Here is a 25,981-nt window from a genome sequence, read left to right on the forward strand (position 1 = left end):
GCCACTTATTGTAAAGTCATCAGATGGACTTCAAGATTGAGACTAACCAAAAACATCTGTTCTGGGACTGCTGAATAAATCTTCTTGGAAGATTCACTGCTGCTTATTTCAAAATGTTTCAAAAAGAAGTGTCCATGAGTATGAAAAGCAGATGGACTAGTTCATCCCTATAAACAAGGACAACAAATCCCTCCAGACATTGTAGTTTCAAAAAAAGAACAGTTTAGGTCTTGCACCCAGTCTGCCCAACCACATGCTGTTTTGCTCAGATATACCTCCAATCTGCCTTTCCAGTAAGCCAGATACTCACTATCCAGTAACCCACAGCCATTAGTAGGTCTACAGTTTAGTACGGTCCCACCAGAAATGGGAAAAATTAATTTAAACAAAGGTTATGTAGGGGTGTGTTTAAATGATTGTTGCCCTACAGAATGAATTATTTCTGATCTCAGATAAATAGTTGATAATCTCAGATTTGTTTATATTTGGTTTTAAAAAGGTGCCATCTAAACAATGTACTTACCTTAGTTTTAAAACAGATTAAAGAGGTTTATAGACTCTCCCAGACCGAGGAAAAGGGCCTTCACAATGTGGTGGAAGTCCCAGCTACTGGAACAGGAACAGGCTATTATAACCAAAAATGATTTTGTTTGAATCTGTTGAATGTTAGGTTATACATAAAGCTGATTTGCTCTTCTAAAGTTCAGTTTTATCTGGAGTGTGCAGTGTTGCAGTCTATTCAGCCTTTTAGTGCTGAAAATCAATGCTTTTTATAGTTACTTCTCCTTCCCTGGTGTTCATCATTCTGGAAAATGGTGAAGCTTTGTTCTAGTTTTTCATGAAAATGGTTCAGTCTATTCACCATTTATACAACTGCTTTTTAAATGGGCATTATATTGACTTTTTAAATCAATGGAAGCGGTGTATGTCTTTTTATGAGTGCTCCCATTTTTGAGACATTCTTTGTTCAAATGTTAACTGTTTCTAAAAATACATGAAGATTGTCCTTTTTATGACAATGTGGTTACGGGGGGGCACAGTTTGCTTGGAATCTATTTTTTTTTTTTCACTCAACAGTAGTATGCACTAATGATAAAAATATAAATATGTAAATAACTATTAAATCCATATCTTTTATATGTGTGTATTTATTGAAAAGTTGGTAAGATTTGCAAGATTCTTTAGGGGTTGATTTAAGCAAGGATTTAAGGAATTTGGGTGGGTTTTTGGGGAAAAAAAACATTTGTTAGTTATACATTAAATAAGAAAAGGTTTAGCACACCTGAATCTGAACAAGTCCCCAAACACCCCCAAAACCCCACAAGTCCCTTAAATCACATGATGTCTCCTTTATGACTGTTTAAACAGAAAGGCGAGAGTCGAGCAGTCTTAACTGGACCCCTAAATGTTCAGCTGAACCAAATCATGTCACTTTAAAAAACCAGACAAATGAAAGCAGATGTTAATTTTTCTCCAGATAATGCTAATTATTTATTGCTCATATTTAAAAATCTAAATGTATTTTTAAGGAAATTTCACCAAATTCATTTAAGTTCTTGGGTGTTTTTTCCATGTTTCTCCCAGCTACAAAAAACATTCATGGAGACATTTTAATAATGCCATTTGTGTTTTAAATGTTTCTACAGTACTTGTACTTGATTCTATCTAAAATATAATTAATTCTTATTGGAGGCAAAACACTCCTATTGGGTTTAATGTTTAAATTAATGTTTAGTAGATAAAGTATGAATATCCAAATTAAGAAAAGAATCCTTATCTGGAATACCTTAGGTCCTGCGCATTCTTGATAACAGGACCATTTTTCCAGGAAAACAAAACTCATGGCAAAAATCTAGCACAGACTGACAAAATTATTGTCAGCTGGCGAAAAATGCAGCAAAAACTGTACCAGGCAAAAGCGTCCACACATCCCTAATCAATCAACCTAGTCAACAATTTTAGAGTTTCTTAATCAATAAAGGCTATAGGAACCTTGTGTAGTTCTTGTATAGTTTATACAGTAGAGAATTTAAGCAACAAATGATAAATAGTAGTTGGGTAAAGCTTACATGCATAAAATTCTATGATTTCTATTCATTTTGTAATTTAGATAAATGTGTACCATAAGTGCTTTGGGGTCTGGCTCAATTAGTTCCAGTGTTAGTCACTAGCCACAAGCATTTGTTATAGCTTTATTGACTAGTGGGTATTCAATGAGAAAAAGGCACCCATGCACCTTAAATCATGAGGTGCAGACAAGAACTGATAAGGCAGATATGATGATATAAATGTAAGGAGTGCCCGCAGCACTCCTTTCTTCTTCAGCGCCGCCGGCAAGATGGTGGTGCCCAGAGATGCATGTGGCAAGTCGGGATGTTCTGACGTCAAAACATGCACAGCGTCATGATGCCTGCGCTTCTAAATGTGCAGCGTCAATAAGCAACGACAGCATGTGACATCATAACGCTCGTTTCGGTGCAAAAAATTGGCCTTTAAAAGACGCCAGAGCCCTACAGCCTTTGCCCGATTATAGGTTCTACCTTGTGTGTTCCTGGGTGCGATATATTACTATTTCTATTGATTCCTGATCTTGACCTCTGCCTTTTTCACTGTTTATTGAACTCTTGCTACCTGAACTGACCCTTTGCCTGGACTAGACTACAATGAACTTCTTAACCCCTTGGATACCTTGAACTGTGTTTGGTGCCTGCTCCTTCCTCCTAGGTCCGTAATTCCCAACCGCAGCCTTCGGCCCTTGACAATTACGAAGTCATTTAACTGCTGAGTGTTAGTTGCATGTGTTTAGTACTTCAAAATATGAAGTGTTTTAAACCTTCAGACTCTGTCTTTACAATAGAATCTTTTTTTATTTCTGTGCATAATAGGTTATTGTTATATTGCGGAACACAAAAAGTAAAAAAAAAAAAAAAATGGGATCTAAATGGCAAAGGGAATTGTGGCACTGATTAAATACCTAAACTGAACCAGTGCAGCTGCCTATAGCAATCAATCGGATCTTCACTTTTATTTTCTAACCTAAAAGAAGTCTGTTCAGCTAACTGCTGATTGCTATTTGTGGCTGCTATTGGGAACTGTACTGGTGAAATTTAGCAAACATGTTTGTAAATCAGCTCCAGTGTGTTGTAATATGTTTTTCTGCATATGAAAGGCTTGAAAAAGTTAATTTTGTACAATAAATTTTATATTTAATCTTCCTACAGTTTGTGTGTTGTATACTCAAGGAATTGGAAACAAGGAATGGAGAGAGGTAAGTTTACTGTAGATAAAGTATGAATATCATCTTAGATTCCTGCTCACCGATGCTTAAAAGTTCTACAGCTTCATTAGGGAGATACTGTCCTGAAGGAGCCAATGGGAGATTTTATAAATATGATAACAATACCTAATACATGCAGAATATTTTATTAAAGAATAGCAAAAATATATTTTTCATTATTAAAGTTAAATGCTTCCTTATGTAAAACAACAAATATTATGGTTTTCCTATATTAGAACTTGATAAACTGCAGGGGGCAGTTACTATCTTCATGGCAGATTTGAGAAGATTTAATTCTCTTTTTTTATATTGTTTTTCTATGAAATTTAGTGAAAATATATTTTACACAAGTGTATACTCCTTTGTAAATTATGTTACTTTGGGGAACAGTAATAGGGAAAGATGTCATAATGAGAAAGGGAATTTTGTGACATACTTTTAGCCATATTGAGCACACTGAGCTTAACTACTGTGCAGGGAATTTAGTATGTGGCTAATTTGGTTAGCAGATTGTTTGGCTGTCCCCTACCAGTTAGGCATAAACCAGTGATTAGAGGGGCCCAGCCAGAAGGGCAGTTAGGCCAGATGAAAGGTAGAGGGTGCTAAACCTCTTCTTAAAAACACACAAATTATTGGGTTGTCATTACAAATAAAGACACAGTTTTTAAATTTACAATAAAGAGTGTGCAATAATATGAAAAAATACAAGTTTTAAAAAAAAATATTTCAACCTGTTTGTACCGTAAAGCTGGGAAATGTTTGCTTCAGGTACTAACACATAACCTCCAATAAAAAATTATCTAAACATGTCCAGTGAAGTTGTACTAACTAAAACAGACATCTGATATTTTGCTGTATTCTAGTAAAAATGTGCTTTAAAGTAATTAACATGTAGGGGCATATTTATCAAAATGTGAGATTAGAGTTTGCCACATATAAACTCACCCATGTTCTATTCATTCCTATAGGATTTTTAGAATCATATTTATCAATGGAGTTTTGATTTGATAAATATGCTTTTAAAAAATCCCATAACAATGAATAGTAAGCAAGTTTTTTTCTGTGGTGAGTTGTAAATTCACATTTTGATAAATCTACCCTGTAATGTAATGTTTCACTGCAATAGTACAGCTGGTGTGTTTGCTTCAGAAATTATACTATTGTTTATATAAACAAACAAATAAATAAATACAAGAAGTTCTCTGCACTCAAACCATTATCAATATATTTAAGACATTGAGACATTTTGTGCCTTAAACTACCAAAAAATGCCTTACCCTTTCAACAAAACAGGGATTGTTTGTCCATAAATTGCAATATATTTAAGATGGCCAACTACGTCAAAGTCATCCCATATCTGGCCAGTCCTATGCTCAATTTTATCTGATTCATTAAGAATTCTATTGCTTCATTATACATTTTACACAAGGACAAGGTTATACCTGCAACTTCAAGGTTAAAACTCCTAAACATGGTTGCCCTTTAATCACCTGACTATAGCTAGAAAGGGTGGGAACTACAACATGGAGCTGACCATGGCTCCTGTATAAACTATAACAAACTAGCCTGGGGGCAGAGGAGGGTCAAATAAGAAGATCAACTGAGAAAATGGATAATGTTTATCTGTGAAAAAGATACATAATCCAGGTATGGATTGTGTTAAAAAAACATAAAGAATAAAAGTAACCATATAGTATGAATATAAATAATCAGTTAAAAAATACAGCAATATTGGCCCTTTATGTATTTTCCTAACCAGGCAACAAAATAATAGAAAAGACAGTCTTCCCAGGACATATAATAGTTCTCTAGTAGCAGCATTTATTTTACGAAAATGGATGCAAGATTGGCAATTCTGGTGATTTAACATCATAGATGCGGCAATTATTTACCTTGAAGCAGATTTCCCTTAGATGTTGAAATGATACTGTTGGAAAAAAGATGAATGGTTTATGTTCCCATTTAAATTAGCCTTGTTCTAGCACAAGTACATTAAAGCAAGGGAAAGAATGAGCAAAATCTCTCCAAACATTAGTCTTCATCAAGATTCTTGAGGCATTAGCAATTATCTTTGTGTATACTTAAGTATCCTTAAGGTCTATAAATAAAGTCACTTTTGTTATAAAAAAAGAATACCCATATATCATAGCTTCTAGCAACAGGAAACTGCTTTTAAATGTAGGTTCAGTCTAGAGAAAGTAAACGATTCCACTATTAATGATATCCATAACTTGACTAATTGAGCGGAAAGAAAAATGAAAACAGCGGCCTTTATTAGCACAACAGTAGTACGCTCTATACCAGGCTGAGGCATGATTCAGGGAGATTTCATTCAATATCAGGATTTAAGGATTCTGTAATATGTCCAGCACTTTTCCAGACCCAGTTTTTGTATTTTTAATAAACCGTTCCTGATTTCAGTGATTCTAATCGCTAACCTGCTACAGTGATCCCCAACAATTAGCTTGTTTTTTTAATTCGAATCCTTCACTCAAGCTTTGTAAATGTGCCCCTTAATGTCTCTCATGGTGTATAAGTATTTGTACACAGATAAAAAAAATATACAAAAGACTTATTTCTATTAAAGAATCAGAACAAAATCTGGTTTGTGCACAAAAGGATGTCAATATATTGCAAACTTCATTCTGTACATTTTAACAATGAATCTGTCTCACAAATATAAGTATAAACTCCATGTAACAGACACACTTATGTGTAGTGTTTCTTACACAATTAATTATGTAAACTTGGACAGAATATATAATCGTGTAACTAACTAGCGCATGCCAAGCTAGATTTGAATGACAAACTAGATAATTGTGACAGAAAGCAAGATTTTTAGTACAGGATTCATTTTTCCACAAAATGAAAGCTCAGTTTCACAAAACAGATACAATATACATTCTGTGAAGCAACACTGTCAGTCACATTACTGAACCAATAAGAACAAAGCTTACTGCCATATAACAAACGATGAAAAGTTTCCAGCTCTGCTACACAAGGCTGTATCATCCCTTAAAATGGCTGCTGTTAAACACTACAGGTTCCTAATTGGAAGTTCTTACAAATGGCTGAGAAATATAATGCTGCACTGATAATGATTGTAGAGAAAGAAAATTATGCAAAACATAAATATGATACTTTTAGGTGATATGAATATTCTTATTGGAGTAATCTGCTTGTGTGGGCATTTTGGTTAAGGCCATTCCTGCTGTTTTGCCATTGTCTTATGATTCATTGCTCTTCCTGTTTCCCTCCTGTTCCTGTTTTCACCTGCCCCACCCCCTACATCTGATTGATCATGTGCACACATATTCTGTATAGCATGATGTCTTGTGAGCAGCCACTCATAAAACATATATAGTATTTTCCTTAGTGTGAGTTCAGATTTTTGTCACAAGACTGTGCTGCTGAATTCCATCCGCCAGTGGGTTACTGAGCCATATATACCAGATTAATCCATATGGGAAAAAATTCACCCATGGGTAGGCTCTGCTCACTCACAAACTGTTACACACATTTAGCTTTTTATTCAGCAGCTCTCTAGATTGCAATTTCATAAATCTATTGCTAGGGTCCAAATTGGATTCAAGGGACTTGAATATGAATGGGAGGGCCTGAATAGAAAGATGAGTAATAAAATAATAACAATAAATGTGTAGCGTTACAGAGCATTTGTTTTTATATGGGGTCAGTGACCCCCATTTGAAAGCTGGAAAAAGTCAGAAGAAAAAGGCAAATAATTAAAAAACTATAAAAAATTAAAAATTATGACAATTTTGAAAAGTTACTTTGAATTGGCCAGTCAATAACATACTAAAAGTTAACTGAAAGGTGAACTACCCCTTTAAGTGGAAGAAGTGTTTTTCTTTGGTGTCATGAATATTTCTGCCAAAAAGGAGAACTGTCTCAGTGCAGCCTTACAAACCTACAGCTGGATAGTCTGCTATGCAGACTTTATATAAGTGTACATAAAGATCTTTGCTATTGATTACAGGTTTGAATATTTTCGCATTTAAAATAGTGCAGTTATAAAAATCTGAATTTGTTTGTTTATTTTCATTTCTACGCAGATGATTGAACCACAGTCTGTTTCATCTGTTTGCCTGTGAAAATACAACATTTTTCTTGTTGGCAACTTGTGCTTTGATCATTTTTAAGTTAGGAAAGAAACATGTATTTTTGTCTGTGGCTCATAAAAATAATAAGAAATAAAATCACAATTACAGTGTATGTTGAGGCAATACAAAAAAGACAGTTCCACATTGCATAACAGTGTTTGTTCTTTTAAACACATTCCTTAAATTTGTGGCTGCTGTTCTGCATTTTAGACATTTTGTTAACCTTTTTCTACAAGCTAAATAAATGTTACTTATGCAAAAGAAATTTGCATCTCTTGATGACTTTGTTTATTCAGAGCTGATTGTCCCTAATAATCAAGGCTCCCTGGGGAATATATGAAATGATTATGCATGATATGCTGCACACTATTTTTTTTCTATATGTATAATTTTCTCTGGAGTATCATTATGCTAAAATTCAAAATTGCTTTAATATGATACAGTAATGGAGGATGGTAAGTTTAATTAACTGTCTGAGGCTGGGTGTGAGGTTTTGCAATAAAATGTGTAATGGGATTACCTTGCTTTCTGGAAGGCATAAACTCTGAAATGATGCTAAAGGAAAAATAAATTTTTATTTACTATATTTTACATATTTATTTTCTCTTGGCAGTATGGGAGGACAGAAGTGATTGACAACACCCTGAACCCAGATTTTGTTAAAAAGTTTATAATGGATTACTTTTTTGAGGAAAGACAGAACCTTCGATTTGATTTGTAAGTAATGAATATGTTGCTATATTTTTCAGTTTCTTTTTTATGTTTACTCTCTTTACATCTTATTATAATAAGCTTTTGTAAGAATTATTTGCAGTACAGGAAAGAAAGGCAGTTTCAGAACTGTCTTGGGATGACTTACACAGCAGCACATATCTTTCGATTTACTGTACAGACCAGTAAAAAAGTGACACATTTTTGTGAATTGGGAAATCCCCAGATTTTGTGACTGGGAATTTCTGGGAATGATGTTTTCAGGATTACCCCGACTTTTTGGATTTACATACAGTAGTTCCAAACTGTCTAATTCAGTTTTTTACAGGGCCATAACTAGGGGTGGGCAGAAGAGCACCTGCCTAGGGAGCAACTATAGGGGGGGCGCTACCCCTAGTCTGAGGTCACTGCCCTCTGTCGCTCTCGTCTCTCCTGTTCTCCCCTCAGTTACAATATATGCGTGCAAACATTGCAGGAGAGGGCCTGTACACTGTAGGGGGAGGGGGTGAGCCGGCCAGGTTGCCTAGGGTGCCCAGGTGGATTGGCCCTGCTTCCCTGCCATTAAATTGTTTTACTTTGAATATTTGCTAAGAATCTATTGAGGGATATTATTCATGCTCATATAGCGGTGGTACATCCGAGAGCTATAGAATTGGACTGAATAGCCAGATCTTTCCTTTGCATCTATAGAACAAACTCCATGCCCTAGTTCATTCATTTGCTCCCTTCTCGATTATTTGCAGGAAACTTTCTCTCATATTTTGAAATGAGCTTCCATGCTACTCAATTTTCCAACAATACCTTTAGATTAGCCAGTATTACATTCATAAAGGAAATTAAAATTTGAACACTCCTGAATTATTGAGTACTTTTAACCTAAAGGCTGCATACTGTATGTGATGCTGTACTCTGTACTACCTTTGGACTGAGAATTCTGCTCTACCACAGTTACATAGTTTCATAGTTAGATTGGGTTGAAAAAAAAGACCAAAGTCCATCAAGTTCAACCCTTAAAATGAAACCCAGCATCCATCCATACACACTCACACACTCACATACACTCACACTATATATACCCATATATACACTAACTGTAGATTTTAGTATCACGCACACAGTGGTATTTTTGAAACAATGGTTAATGGTTTAGTATGCTGGATTTTCTGGGGTTAACCCAGCATTAGACTGTTTTCTGTTTACAATTATGAAAGCTATTGCCTTTTCCACTTTCCAGTTTCCTGGTAGTTCCTATACTTACATTGGGTGTCTGTTTTCCCAATTCTTTAAAAGGGTAGTCAACATGTGGTTCTGTCTCTCTGGAGGAAGTGTGGATGAAGTCGGGGCCAGATTTACATAGCAGGCACCCCTATACCGTTGTTGTTCCTTGCCCCTGTCCCCTCCCTTCCTTTGTGCACATGCACAAATTTTCAGCATCGGGCAGGAGTACTGGGCATTGGTGCACAGGAATGTATTAAAACTATTATATCTCCTGCAAATCCCCAGTGCTTCCAAATCAATGGGGGTGTGGTTTGGCGGCATGCCGCCCCCCTAAAATTCTGCTGCCCTAGGCTCAGGTCTTTGTGGCCTTTCCACAATTTATCTCTGTGGTTGCCAAACATCTTTACTTAATTTTCCTGGAGCATGGTGCCTAGAGACTGGCCAATTGCTAATATGGTGCCGCTATTTAAAAAGGGGAGCCTGTTCTAAGCCTCAAAACTAGAGGCCAGTAAGCCTGACATCAGTAAAAGGTTTTTAAAGGGGAATTAAGGGATAAGATACAGGTTTAGGATCTGTTATCCGGAATCCCATTATCCAGAAAGCTTCAATTTACAGAATTGCTATTCCCATAGATTGCATTTTATCCTAATGATACAAATTTGTAAAAATCATTTCCTTTTTTTCTGTAACAATAAACAATACCATGTACTTGATCCTTACTAAGATATAATTAATGCTTATTGGAAGAAAAACCAGCCTATTGGGTTTATTTAATGTTTTCATAATTTTTAATAGACTACTAAAGCAAATAAAGTACTGTCTTGTATTAAAAGGGCATTAACTATATAATTAACATTATAACATTAACATCATTTTGCTCCTTATACGTCCCTGATAAGCTGTCATCACCAACAAAGGCTTTTCTACTAAGTATTAAATACATTTCAATACTTATTCCCTGTTTCATTTCACATTACTACACAACTTAATTTATGAATTTATTTGTTTTGAGTTATTTGTGTGTTTGGATTATTTGGGTTGTCACAGACATCTGGTGTAAATTTCATGTCAATAGCCCCATTAGAAAGATAAGAAAAACTAAGAAAAACGTTGACGTGTTCAGTACTTATTTTCCCTGCTGAACATGAGCTGGATAGAGTGCAGAGACGTGAAACTAAACTGGTTATAGGGATGGAAAATTTATGTTATGAGGGTAGACTGTCAAGGTTGGGGTTGTTTTCTCTGGGAAAAACACACTTGCGATGGGACATGATTACTTTTTATAAGTACATTAGAGGACATTATAGACACATAGTGGGGGATCGTTTGCTTACCCTTCTGTTTAAAAGAATAGAAGTTGCACCCAAAGTAGTCAGAAGCAGCCAGAGCATGAAGTGTAGTTGCGCAGATGTGCATGGCAGAGGTGGATTTCAGGGTGGGTTTTAGATGTACCAGGATTCTTTTATCTTTGTTAGCATCTCTATAGTGGAGAACTGTAGATTTAACGTCCATGTTTAAAAGCTTTATTTTTTAGGCAGAAAATGTACCACAGTATATAAGGCATTGTGCCCACTTATTATTTATACAAATGATCAGTAAAACATAGCTTTAGGGTTCTGTTTTCCACAGGGGGCTTTAGTTATCCACCTATTTCAGTTTATCCATGTTATGTGTTGTCACGCATGGTTTCTCTAAATAATAAATTCATTACATAGTAAGTTAGGTACAAAATGACACCACCCCTATTTCACAATGGGGCTACTCTCCGCCTCTAATACTACATTGACATATCATGATTATTAAACATAATTGGTCCTTTTGTAAGTTCATTTAGTTTCCTATGTAATGAAGACCTGTAAAGTCCATGTGAAAACAAATTTCTATCCATAATGTTTGTCCATATGGTTTGTTAAAGTAAAACTGACTCTAAAAAACATCTCTTCAAAATATTAATGTACAATAAAAGGGAACTATAGGTCATGTTAATTGTTTTTCACTGATAACTCAGCTTTTGTAAGTAGCTGTTAATTTCTGGTGTCAGTATTTCATTAAATCCATGGCCATACTGTGGATTGTTAGCTTGTGAAAACTATAACTATAAGGCCCAGTGAGCTGAATGTGGGGCTGAAAAGTTCATGATTGTGGGCATGTTAGCAGCTCTTTTTTCAGTGTTTCTTAAATATGCCCCTTACAATTCCATAACAGTGAATACAGAATGGTGACCTTTCCTTCTGGCAGACTGGGGTAAGCCCTGCTTTGATAAATATGACTCAAGGTCCAGGATGGCTCCTGCCATTAAGCAGTGTGTTGTAAGTTACCAGTGGTGGTAAAAAGCAGATAAGTCCTGGGGTGAGGGTGGGGTGAATCCAATTCCTTTTTTAAACTGTGCAAAGAGACCCCACCCTCGACTCCCACCCAACACAAAATATGTAAGCATGGGAAGGGGGTGATATCAAGGCTGCTGCCACTGGCAAGGTCTTTTGATATAAATCTGTGGAAATGTTGCTTTTATTTCCTTATTTTCATTTTCCCCTTATCTTTAAAAGTTGTCTGTTTAATCTCAAATCAATTTTAAATACCTGCTTTTGTCAAAGCAAAGGTTACCTTATTAAAGGTCGCTTTCTTCACTTCTGCTTAATAGCTGATGACATTTTAATACTTAGTAGATATTTCTTTAATTCAGATTAACATCCAGAGCATAAAATTAGATTTATATCAGTGGAGGGCACACAATTCATAGAAAAATACTTTAGCAGTATATGAGGTGCAAAAGACCTAAGGTTACCCCTACATCGAGTAACCAAATATACACTACACAGTATGTTAGGTATGCACACTTTTTTTATCAGACACGGGTGGTATCACAAAAATTCTTTCTCTTTATAGAGAGTTAATGTGGCAATTACAACAATGTTATATCAGAAAAACATCAATATACATAGAATTTGAGCAAATATACATACCACTCAATTGTATATACAGGGTAGAAAAAGGCAACAAGGAGCAGATACACCTGCCAAAAAATGAGAAGGGCCCCAAAGTTTCAGCACAACGGCCTTTGTCAAGGGAATTCTTATGTGCTAGGAGATCGGCAAATATATAAATATGTGCATACCTAATATACTGTGTAGTATAAAATTAGATTTGTATGTTTTATACTAGCTGTGCAAAGGTTGTTAAGTCTGAGCAATAGGTAAACAGAGGGCCCTTCCTAACAGTCTATGCCCCAATAGACTTCTGATTTATTCACATACTAACACTTATTCTGCTGCTCTGGAGACTCAGGGATATATTTAGCTACCGTGTCATATTAATATAGACAGTTCACCTTTGCTGTCTTTAAAGAAGCAGTGGTATATTTTGCTATATTGATAAATAAGGACATTTTTCTTAAAAGACCAATAGATATGTTATATATAGGCATCTTTATTGACCTTGGGCTTTTTGTTATATTATTTATGAAAGTGTTTTTATTTACCATAAAGGCTGTCCAGGCTAATTTTTAGAATTGTAATACTATTTATTCCATTATTATCTATGTATCCATTGTTTATTTGTGGTGACGGACTCATCTTTGTTTGGCCATTTTAAAGACTATTAAAGACATTTTTAAAGTGTATTTGTAATAATTAGAGGAATTCACTATTCACACCAGTTGCTAGCAAAGGTATATAATTAAGTACACAGCAATGTAATGTCCAACAAATGGCAATAGATTTCTGAAAACCTCCATGACTTTCAACATGGCATACCATAGGATGCCACATTTTCAACAAGTTCATAAAATAATGTCCTGCCAGAGCTACCATTGTAAGCAAATTAGTTGGCCACGGAATCGTTCAGGAAGGGACCACCAAGTGCTAAAATAAAAATCATGTCTTCAGTTTAAACACATCTGCTAATTGCCTAAATCTTCCTGTAAGCAATTACTAAACAAAATCTAGCCATTGTGAGCATAACAAGATGCATTTCTTTAGGCAAGCAACCATACACAAGTCTGGGTTCTGGTGGAGACCAGGAGAACACTGCCCGCCTTAATGATTAGTGCCAACTATAGCTTTGGTGAAGAAGAAATAATGGTCTGGAGTATAACACGTTGTTCTTGATACATATGTGCTTCCTGTTTTGTATCAAAAAGTCAGTAGTCCCTTTCCTGTTTCACAATGGAAAATGTGGAGTGTGTACTATATTGATTTGCTGGGACTTGAAGAATTTAACTGGAGACCACAGATCTCTGACCTCAATCGTGAGATGAACAAGAAACTGGAAGCCAGGCCTGATCACCCAACATTGGTGCCAAACCCCAATAAAGCTCTTTCAAGTGAATGGAAGCAAATCCTGCAATATCTATGGGAAACCTTGTCAGAACAATAGTCTGTTTTATCAACAAGGGGAAAAACAGCTTGTATTAATACTTTTGGTTTGGTGATAAAATGATGGATAGACAGTTTTTCAGATACTGGCTGTACATAATGTGCTGAAAATGTAACTAAGGATTTTACACTCTGCTTTGATTGTTGTCATAAGTATAAATAATGCAAAGAAACTGCATTACTGTTACCTCTTTTACTTGAACATTAAACATGCTTAAACATTTGTTATGTTGCATGGAAAAGCAGACAGTGACAAAATTATACGGTAACCTTATTAACATAGAGCAGGGGACCTCTTCAATCAGAATCATTTTCCATAGGATGCACCCTTCTACTGCAGCATAGTTCACCCCTGCACCCTGCACTTGTATCGTGTCCTTGATTTGATAAACACAATATTTTCAATAAGTTACATTGTGAAAAATGTACTTTTGGACTGAAAATTGCTGCATAAATCTTTTTTTTATTAAATCAGCCCAATCCCTATTACTGCTGTTTCATACCTCTCATGTGGCATTCTTCCAACACACATTCTTTTATGTGCTTTTTATTGTAACCTTGTCCTGTCCTATATTGTAATATATACATTATTAATAAGTTTGTTTTCTTATTCACTTGTGCTTGAGAATCAGGCACTTTTTTTAATGTAGAATACCTTGGGGAAGTGGCAAAAATTCGCCAGCGTGAAGTCATTGCTGCACTTTGCCGATTTACTAATGGTAGCTGGCGTAATTTCGCCAAGGAGACTCTGGCACAACTTCGCCCTTTAACGCCAGGGAATAGTGTTACTACGCAAATTCACTAAGTTTTTGATTTTTACTGACCGTTACCTCTATTAACTTAACTTTGCCACCTCAGACCAGATGAAGTGCAATAGAGTAGATAGGACTTCCTCAAAAAATAGTTGAACATTTTTCTAAGTCCCAAAAAACGCTGGTGTTTTTTCCTATTTAAAGGGTGATAGACTGAAAAAGATCATAATTTTTTTTTGGGGTACCCTCCTTCCCCCCTACATTTGCTAACATATGGCACCTAAACTATACTGTGGGCAATATAACAACTTTATATAATTTTATTAAGGTTCCCTGGCCTTGTGTAGTGTAATGTATTTGCTGCAGCATATACAGCATTTGTACTTTAACTGCATGCCGTATGCTAATTAGCCAATGCTAGCATAACTTCAAACTGCTGAGCGTAATTTCGCTGGCGTAATTTCACCAGCGTTCGTTACCCTATGCGCAACTTCGGATCTTTGTGAATTAGCGTTGTCCAGGCGAATTTACGCCTGGCGATGTGCGCAAAGCCAGCGCTGGCAAATTTTCACTGGTTAGTGAATTTGCCCCCTTGTATTTTCTTAAAGGGGTCCACCACCCAAAAACTATGTTAAGCAAACCTATTGGCCTTTCATGCAAGACAAATTAAAAACAACAAATGATGTAATTTTATGCAGTATACATTAATTCATTTTTTAAATAATTTTAAAGTTATTTCAAATGTTATTGGGATTGAAAGCAGTATTTATTTATCTATAGTGTTTATTATATTTGTTATCTGGGTCTTTCTCTTTAAACAATGTTACAAGAGTCAGATCTCTTCTAAGTCTTTAATCAGCAAGCTTGTAACATTTCAGGAGTCCGTGCTAGGAGTGCAGTGGATGTAAACCGACACATGATTTATATTTATATATTATTCATATGCAGGGTTATCTGAGATAGTGATAGTTGCTTTGGTTTTCCAAAAACAACATAGTTCTCTTTCACCAAAATAGGAAGCAGCATCTGGAAATTAAGAGCATTTTGGCAGCATTGGTTCTGATTGAGAGAGACAATGTCTAGTGTCGTAAGAGAAATGGCAGCCACCATTCTCTTCCTCAGCAAACATAAAATTGAAAGGACATATATTACAAAAAAAAAATCTAAATTTGACCTGATGTACTATTCACATAAAATCATTTTCTTAAATAAAGAACCCCTTTTTTTACTATCTGGGTTCAACCCTCTTTTTTTGTTGTTGCCTCTGCAAAGCCCTACCGGGACCATTATATTCAGCGCAGCCTAAATTAATACATTTTCATGAATGTCCCCCACCTAGCAGAAAAACAACAGCTAACTTCAAATAAAATTATGTTTTCCAGAAATGGTGCTGACTAAAGGGAAGATTTACCAACAATAGGAAAAATCTGATATTACAATGTGTCATTGTGAAATCGGGACATTTTTTATTTGCTCCAACCCCTTCAAATAAAGGCATATTGGTACATTGATTCCACTGAATGTTACCTTCAAACTTTTATTGAATTATAAAACACAGAAAGGAGCAACACAGAGTGCCCACTGTTTCTTTTTAATACTCTGTTCTGTGTTTGAAATTGAACTAAAATTGATTGTTGATATCTTTGGTAGAATACATTAAGTGTGTCTTTTAAAGCTGGAAGTTGTCAATATTATCTGTCTGTGTGCCAATTAAAAGCAACATTGACTAAATAAAAGCGTATCAAATGGCTCAGTAAAAATAATCATGTTTTTAAACTCCTTCAACAAATATTGATGTGCGCACAATTTTCTGCAAGGTGCGTTTTTTTTTTCATTGATAGATGCAGGCACCTGCTACATAATACTTCTGGTCCAATCTTAACATACATATGAGGGACAAATACTTTTGCATGGCCCAGCTGAAGTCAGGACTTCCCTAAAGACTTCTCCTGGAGTCTGCCCATGGAACAGGAAAATATTTTTTTAAAGGAAATAATTTTTTAAAAAAACGACTAACATAAAATTGTCCAATGTCAAAAATGTTAAAAGTGTTCTCGCAGAAAGTGCCAAAGTATCATTTGACTATGCTAGAATAATGCATTGCTATCTCTTAGTTCGAGGCACCAGAAGTAAAATAAAAGAGGTGTTAGCATTTAGGCTTAAAATAGAACATCTCTGTCATCTCACACAGCAGGGAAATGAGCTGTGACTGTAACTTCAAAGGAAATTCTCAACAACTTTTGCTTCAGAATGAAAGTGATCCTTAAGCAATATAACTTCTATTGCAGCTTTCTTTCTAGGTAACAGGTTAGTTCCATGAATATCAAGGAACCAGTATTGTTCCTCAGCAGGATAGGACAGAAGTCATCACAGTATCTACTTATCTACTAGTTTATAAATTAAATTATTACTTTTGTGAAATGGTAATGTAAAAGCCTATTCTTCTTTAATATGATGTAAAACATGTCAAGTACAGATCATCATCATCATCATTATTTATTTATATAGTGCCAGCAGAAGACTTTAACAAGCAAAAGTTGCAGAATACAAATAGGATCGGAGCTTTGCTTACAATGTTGAGGATAAGATAAATGGTCAATTTTATTAATTCAGATTGTATGGCAAAGTGACCTGTTTGCTCCAGTCCTCTGGGAATTCTCTTCTTTAATATTACATTCAGTTTAGCCTTTGGGATTGTACCATCTATGCCAAAAGTAAAAGCTTTCTAGAATAAAAGTATAAATATTTTTCCTAAACCTGATCTGTGCAGTCATAAAATTAATAATCAGCATATCATTTTTTATACAGAGAAAGGGCTTTTAAAAAAGCCTTACTCTTTCCTGAAATGTATTTAAAGTCTTTTATTGTGTATACTGTTCAAGAAAAGCCTCCATGGGGGAGGTGTAACTTTGAAAGCTGTTTGGATTCACGACATTTCACAAGAATTTTCATTAATGATGCAAGTGCCATTTATTCACTGATTAAAATAGCAATACTTTACCTTAAAGGAGAACTAAACCCCCAAATAAGAAAAGCCCATAACTACTACCCTAGACAGTCCCCCCACGCGTGCTTCCCCCTGCATAGTTGGTTACCCCTAAAATTGCCCCTAAGAGTTTGCTCGTATGAGTAAGCGAAGTGCATGCGCCAATACGGCGTTCACTTATAGAAGAAGATGACGATTCGATAGGTTGCCCCCATGAGCACTGCTGCGGGTACTCTGCACCGATATGTGAGCAAACTCTTTAATGGCAATTTCAGGGGAAACTAACTATGCAGTAGAGGGGAACAGGGATAGGGGACTACCTAGGGTAGTAGGTAGGGGCTTTTCTTATTGGGGGTTTAGTTCTCCATTATATTGGACTTCACACACATTTATTTCTTTTTGAATTTCCTGTGATCAACCATTAATCTGGGAAAATATCCATAAATCCTTTTATCACCTTTATGAATAACACTGAAACAGTCTTGCCTTGAAAATATTAAAGCAGTTTCCCTGGTTCATGGCGTTCCTGCTGTTATTATTATTGTGAAAGAGAATTGGGGAATATTCGCAGCTATGCACCCACGGTTACCATGGCATTTTAAGGAGTTTTTATAGTAATGAGTTCCATGGGAACATTAATGCATATGGAACTGTATCTTTGTATTGGTATCAGTTGGTTATGGGATCCCTTATCCGGAGACCCATTATCAAAATTGAAATTTTTAAATATAATTTCCTTTTTCTCTGTGATAATTAAAAACAGTACCTGTGTTATTATAACATACTTTAAGGGGCAAATTCATCAAGGGTCGAATATCGAGAGTAAATTCACCCTCGATATTCGACTGGGAATGAAAATCCTTTGACTTTGAATATCGAAGTCGAAGGATTTTGCGCAAATACTGCGATCGTATGATCGAAGGAATAATAGTTCTACCAAAAAAAATTAGCCAAGCCTATGGGGACCTTCCCCATAGGCTAACATTGGGTTCGGTAGCTTTTAGGTGGCGAACTAGGGGGTCGAAGTTTTTTCTTAAAGAGACAGTACTTCGACTATCGAATGGTCGAATAGTCGAAAGATTTTTGGTTCGAATCCTTCGATTCGAAGTCGAAGGTCGAAGTAGCCCATTCGATGGTCGAAGTAGCCAAAAAAACACTTCGAAATTCAAAGTTTTTTTACTTCGAATCCTTCACTCGAAGTTAATGAATTGACCCCTAAAAGTTTTTTAGCAGATGTGTTAAAGTATGGAGATTCAAATTACAACAAAGATCCCTTATCCAGAAAACACCAGGTCCCATGCGTTCCATAAAATAGGTGGATTGGTAACAAGAGACACATTTTTTAACACTGGAAATTCTTTTATGGGTAGGTCAATTTTATTGTGCTCCACAACACCATACAAACAGAAACCTGGAAAATTATATATATATTTTTTTTTTTTTTTTTTTTTTAATGAATCCTAGTTTCCTATTACAATCACTGGTATTTGTTCTTATAAACCATGTTTTTTTTTTGTTATTTAGGTATGATGTCGATTCAAAAAGTCCTAACCTATCAAAGCATGTAAGTTTCCAAGAAACTGTGATTTCATAACTTTCTGATGTAGGCCAATACCCTGTCTTAGATACGCATTTAGGTATAGACTGATTCTATTGGGTTATGCCAAGTAAAATCTATTCAGTAAAATCCATTCACATTCTTACATAATATTAATGCATGCTGAAGTTGCTGCTTAGGAGCAGTCACAGCAAATGTTGTTTTAACATCAATTATAAAGTTTTTTTGTAGAATGTGTTTTATCTTTTAACAAAAGAATGAGACACATTAATTATTTTAGGATGTTGATTTTCAGTGCTATTTTCCGTGCACCATTTTTATTTAGGTACAAATCTAGAAGGCTAGAGCTACTCTCAGCCCTATAAAGAATACAGTGGTACCAACTCTAGATGCGCCCTAATGGCTGTTTCTGGGTTATTATCCAAGGTGCTGTAGGGATAACATTTTGACCTTCCCCTAGAAACAAATGCAGTCATCTTCATTGTTGCAGCTAAATCTTGAATAAAACTGGTTTAGTGTCAAATAGCTTTTATTTACATGGCAAATTAACAAAGTATACATTTTTATTTTTAAGTACTAAAGGAAAACGCTAAAGCATGCTTTTCTTTTACAAAGAAATTAATGATTTAATGGCATTTGTTTGGATCTGGAAGTTGACAATTAAATTAGGAATATCTCTCTGCCTTATATTGAACCTAAACCTTTCAAACTGCAAACACAGACAAAAAATATTGCTAAATAAATAACATGCAGGTCTAAGTAACCCATGGTAACCCTGAGAAAATATATTGAAAATATATTGAAATATTCCATTTGTTTTTTTTTCAGTATTTTATACACTTATTTCTTACTCATTTTTCCCACAGGATTTTTTGGGTCAGATGTTTTGCACATTGGGCGAAATTGTTGGAAGCCAAGAAAGTCGGCTGGAAAAGATTGTAACGTAAGCATCCTTAAAACAAAGATTTAATTTTTGAAACCCTATAAAAATACAATAATTTTGGTTTCTATCTGCGTAGTCAAATAGTGTTTAGTTGATAACGGTGTCTTTTCATCCCTAAATTTTTCTCCAGCACACAATGTACTTTTATTGATGGCCTTGTGTTGGCTAAACAAGTTGCATTAATTACATTTGGAAAACACATTCTTCAAATAGCCAAAGACATATCAGTGTTTAAAAATTCACAGTGTAGCTATGTCCCTTCCCTTGCCTCTCGTGAGGTGGTAATTAAAATCAATAACACCAAAAACAGCAAGTGCACGTGTTTTTCAGTTGTTACCAGACACAATATTGCGCATGGAAAATTGAATGCTGTCAGGGACTTTATTGCCAAGTTCTATTGCTTGCTTAAGCATCTTAATTAACTTTTGGATTATGCTAGTTTTATATTATTCTTAGTTGTCGTAGTTGAGTAGGGGCGATTGTTAATATCTGTATTATTAGTAATAGTATTAACTATAACATATCAGAATAAAACTTACAAATTCTTAAAAAAAATGATTAGCAGGCAGTGTTGAGTTGCAGCTACTAGAAGCCCTCCTCTGTCTTAATCCATAAGAGGTTGCACATCTTTAGGAGACCCTAAAGAACGAGCTGGATCATACAGGGGGAGCATCATGGACCATGACCTGGGGATGAATTAGGCAAATATATATATATATATATATATATATATATATATATATATATATATATATATATATATATATATATATATATATATATATATATATATATATATATATATATATATATATATATAATAGTTTGTTCCAAATAATAGCAGTGTGGAGTTCAATTAGTGAGGTCATTCATTCTGTGAAAAAACAGGTGTCAGTTACGGCCCTTATTTAAGGAAGGAAGGCAGCAAATGTTGTGCATGCTGGTTATAGTGCATTTCTCTCTGAAAATCTGAGTAAAATGGGTTGTTCCAGACATTGTTCAGAAGAACAGCATACTTTGGTTAAAAAGTTGATTGGAGAGGGGAAGACCTAAAGAAGTGTAGAAAATAAGTTCTGTATTGTGGCCTCTTTTATTTAATTTGTTCATCAAATAAGGTATTGTAATCAATGTACTGTTTGCAGATGACACAAAACTATGCAGCACAATTAGTTCTATCCAGCAAGAGCTTGACAAACTGGCAATCAAAGCAGCTAAGTAGCAGATGTTGATTGGTTAGTGTTGATTAAAAACCAGCAATGACAGTCAGCAGCTGGAAGGGCAAACATGGTTTTCAGCTGTATTAAAATGCCCCAACTAGAATATGCCATGTGGTTTTGGTCTCCAGCGCTCAAATTAGATATTATTGAATTAGAGGGAGTTCAAAGAAGGGCAACTAAACTAGTAAATCAAATGGAAAGTCTCAGTTTTAAAGAAAGACTGGCAATTGGGTGTGATAAAAGTAGCTCACCCTGGTGGTCTAGTGGTGCAGCAGGGACGCCCGCCGCGCCGCTCTTCTTCCTGCATCATTGCTGCTCCTTAGGGCACGCGCGCCTGCGCCTCGTCTTCTTTATAGACGCGGAGGCGCACAATGGCATGAAATTCAAACGGAAATTCAAACGGTATAAAAGGGAATTTTAGGTTGCAGTTCATTGCTCGTTATAGGAGTTTGTTCCTGGTGCTATTTGAGCTTTTGCTAATCTGTTTTAAACTTGTTTGATTCCTGTTGTGACCCCTGCCTGGATCCTGACCCTTGCCTGAATACCGACTACCTCTTCTGCTTAACCACTCTGATTGACTTCCTGGTTTGACCCTTGCCTGCATGACTACGTTTATTCTCTGCCTGCCCCGGCCTGATCTGACTACTCTATTGCCTAACGTCTTGTACCACGACCTTCTGCCCAAAGAATTTACCTACAGTTGTGCCCCTTTCGCTTGTTTAGAACCTTTCGCCTTGCACCTCTTGTTTTAAGAGCTGGCGACATCTGAGTAGCTGAGGGCTCCTCCCGAGGCCAAAGGCGGCTGCTACTGGCAGAAGCACGAGCCGAGACCAGGGTGCTTGGCATTGGTTCTAGATGCAGGGTGCCAACCATTACATTGGGGTTCTTTATATTAGAAAAGAGGAACTTAATTGAATCATATAATAAACTGTGTAATGCTTTATTTACCATTAGGTCCTTCCAGGAGGCTTCTGATTAGAAGAAAAGAGGTTACATCCTAATATTTAGAAAGGGTTTGTTTTTTTTTTAAAGTGAGATCTGTAAAATTATTAGATAATTTATCTATTATTGTCTAATATAGCTATAATTTCTGTTTATTGAGGTATTGGCATATTGGTAGCTGATAATATATTCTAGTGTCCACCTCTGATTCTAGACCTACCAAGTACCTTAAACTATACAAGTTAAATGTAGAATGGCTTTTTTTAACAACATATTTGATGTGCCTTCCTGGCATTTAGAAAGTTATACCGTTTAGCTGTAAGGTTCTAATCCGATGTACCAGTGGAAACTGTCTAAAGGGTATGAGCTAATTAACAATAAAGCTTGGTGAATTGTAGCATGAAGTAAGGAGAGGATTTTCCTCATAATTACCAGCAGCAGCTTTCCATCTGACACTTCTGTATGAGTACCAAGGATATAAAATATATAACAATAAAATGTAATATATTTTTTTAAATATCAAATTAAAATTCCAGATATAGAATAAAATATTTGAACTGCTTATTATCATTGCCAAAGCAGGATTTGTGAACTTTGGTCCACTTGTAGCAGACTTCACATGGAAGATGTTTATACTTCATACTAACTCATCCCAGGTATACCTTCACATATTATGGGGTGCACACAACTCCCACTTTAGTTCCAGTCAATTGTAATTAAACATTTTGCATTGATTACAACATTTTACTGCTATGGTACATATATATATATATATATATATATATATATATATATATATATATATATATATATATATATAGATAGTGGATGTAGTATGTACAAATGCATAGAGTAAATAAGCTTCCATGATTTAGAACATTTACATATTTAGATGGATAACAGGCACTAACAGTAGACATACCTGTGTCAGTGTATTTAAAGGAGAACTGAACCCTAAAAATGAATTTAGCTAGAAATGCCATAATTTATATAAGGAAATTATTGATCTAGACTAAAGTTTCAGCATCTCTAAAGTGGTAATGATAGAGGCCTTCAAAGTTGACGCGCACATGCTCAGTGGGCTCTGGGCAACTGCTGAGAAGCTAAGCTTAGGGGTCGTTGCAAATCATCAAGCAAAAAAAAAATGACGGTTGACTGTCATATAAGCTGATGCTAATGCACTGATTACTAGATTCTGATGCTATTGTACTAGTTTCTGAGCTGGCATGTACAGTACCATTAATCTGAATTATTTAATAATCAGCCTTCAGCCTTCTATAGTGACATCTATCTATCTATCTATATATATATATATATATATATATATATATATATATATATATATATATATATATATATATATATATATATATACAGCAAAAAAACCGCACACACAGGCCTTTTCAAAGGTGCAAAATCCAAAAATGATGTTTATTCCAACGTTTCGGCTATTCACTTAAGCCGTCATCAGGAAGTCTTCCTTGTGTGCGGTTTTTTTGCTGTATACATGTTCTGTTATAACCAGCACCTAGGCATTAACGTTTGTTTTGAGTGCACCAGTATTTGGACTGTATATATATATATATATATATATAGATATACACACACATACATAGTCCATGAGCGTTCAGCACACCATTAAGGAGACAAAGACCCAGGTGCTACTCTCGATAGCAGTATGCAAAAAACAAAAAAGTGAGGTGCACACCAGGAACGTTTTTCAAATAGTTAAAAAAGTTAAATTTTATTTAATGCATTTAAAAAAACAGGTCAACCTGGTGACCTGTTTTTTTAAATGCGTTCCTGGTGTGCACCTCACTTTTTTGTTTTATATATATATATATATATATATATATATATATATATATATATATATATATATATATATATATATATATATATATATATATATATATATTGTACAATATTTCTGCCCTATTTCTTTGTTAAACTTTAGTTCTCCTTTAAGGTTGTATGCAAACACATTACATCAATTTGATTTAGGTAGTCAGTAACGGCACATCTTAAAAGGATTTTTGTTTTACTGTATAAGTGCTATGTGCCATTTTTTTCCAGCAGGGAAAGATTCATGTAATAGCATTACAAAATAGGTTTAGCGGGGGTTATGTGAAATCTGTTTTACTGCTATAACCTAATTCCCCTCATAACATTAGCCATTTGATAAAGCTCTCCCTTGAAAACAGGAACTCATTTGCTCACACATACACAATATTTTTCCTTCCATCATCATTTTGCCAGATGCAACACCTCCCTTGTCACACACTTTGCAAGGACATAATGTCTTTCCTCCTACTCCTCCTGTAAAATTTAGCATAATAGATAAACAAGCTCGTACACAGTTTGTTAAAGAGCAATTTTCCAAATTTTTTGTTCTTTTAGCTCTCGGCTGTATGTTTTCTGAAAGATAACTAATGTAGAAATAGCTTCATCATACTTTTTTGAAGTGTTCACATTGTTTGGGATAGTGCTCATTGGATTGATATATATTCTTTTGTACCATTAGGCTGCCATGAATGCATACACATGGTACCATTCTTGCTTTTTCTTTTGTATTTACTGAATGCTTTGTAGAGACATCTGTCTGTATACCTTAGCTGCTCAATAAAGGGAGTTATTGACAGAATAAGGATAGCACTAAGCTTTTTCTTAAGCAGTTTTCTGCTTTGAATGTATATATATATATATTTATATTTATATTTATATTTATTAGCATTCAGCTCCATCTCACACTCTTCTTACTTAATCTTAATAGGGTGTTTATCTCTTTAAAATGCCGTAGCTAATGCTTTGCCTCAAGCAGTGTGCTAGCTGTAGAGCTTAGCACTTAAAAATATAATCAGTCTATGACAGCTTCACATTATTAAGTCTTCAATATGCAATGAAATCAATGGAACTGGTTTTGCATTCCTGTTTCTCTCTGATAATTCTTTTTTAGGTGTACTGTCTACCTTGGTTCTCTAATCAGTGTTCTTTAGATTGTAAATTCTTTCATTAACAGTAAAAATCCAAATTGAATAAATAGCTTAAATTTTTTGGCAAATTATATTTAATATACAAGTAATATGCCTGTTTTTTACATTGGTTAGCCAGCTTGAAATTCTTAAAAATACTTATTGCATGAACCAAGTGTAGCAACTGAAATGGCCAAGCCTCAGGCTATACACTGTTACACATACACATTACTACCTCTGGATGTTCAGAATAGCCGACTGCTTGTACATTGCTCTGGACGTCAATATTAATTTGAGATTAAATATTTTCTTTGTTTTGTAGGGGAATACCAGGAAAGAACTGTGGAACAATCATAGTTACAGCAGAAGAGCTGAGCAATTGCAGAGTAAGTCACCTATTATGTGGGTAGAGTGGTGGCATTTCCAAATGAACTAGGGTCAGGGCCACAGTCAGTCACCCCTGACTAGGGTAATCCGATATAGATTTAAGATATACACTGCCTTGCAAAAGTATTCACACCCCTTGGCTTTTTACCTACATGCCAACTTGTTATTTAAATGTTTCTTATAAAAAATAATGGAAAAAAATAAAAAACTGAAAATTGTCATGTGCATATGTATTTACCCCCCTTGCCATGAAGCCCCTAAAAAATCCTGTTGCAAGTTAAAAATAAGAATGAATGTTTTGAGTTTGCCACAATGCAAGTGGCGACTCCCCAAATGCATGGAAGAAGGTGCCCTGGTCAGATAAGACTTGGGGGCAGATTTACTAAGCTCGAGTGAATAATTCGAATGAAAAAATATTCAAATTTCGAAGTAATTTTTTGGGTACTTCGACCATCGAATTGGTCAAATTCGATCGAATCGAATGATTTGAAGTAAAAAACGTTACATTCAGCTTTGACCAATGT

General features: G+C 35.2%; 1 protein-coding gene across 2 annotated transcripts in view; it reads left to right on the forward strand.

Annotated features, from left to right (window-relative positions):
- The window catches only part of LOC108713084 (copine-8), a 134,801-nt gene that overhangs the window by 56,824 nt on the left and 51,996 nt on the right, over positions 1–25,981 (forward strand). For both annotated transcript variants that reach the window (XM_018255792.2, XM_041588502.1), the window contains 5 exons: positions 3,222–3,268; positions 8,012–8,115; positions 18,963–19,002; positions 19,863–19,939; positions 25,393–25,456. In XM_018255792.2, the coding sequence (XP_018111281.1) occupies positions 3,222–3,268; positions 8,012–8,115; positions 18,963–19,002; positions 19,863–19,939; positions 25,393–25,456 (332 nt within the window). The remainder of the gene's footprint in view (positions 1–3,221; positions 3,269–8,011; positions 8,116–18,962; positions 19,003–19,862; positions 19,940–25,392; positions 25,457–25,981) is intronic.

Source organism: Xenopus laevis, chromosome 3S (assembly GCF_017654675.1).
Source record: "Xenopus laevis strain J_2021 chromosome 3S, Xenopus_laevis_v10.1, whole genome shotgun sequence".
Lineage (NCBI taxonomy): Eukaryota > Metazoa > Chordata > Amphibia > Anura > Pipidae > Xenopus > Xenopus laevis.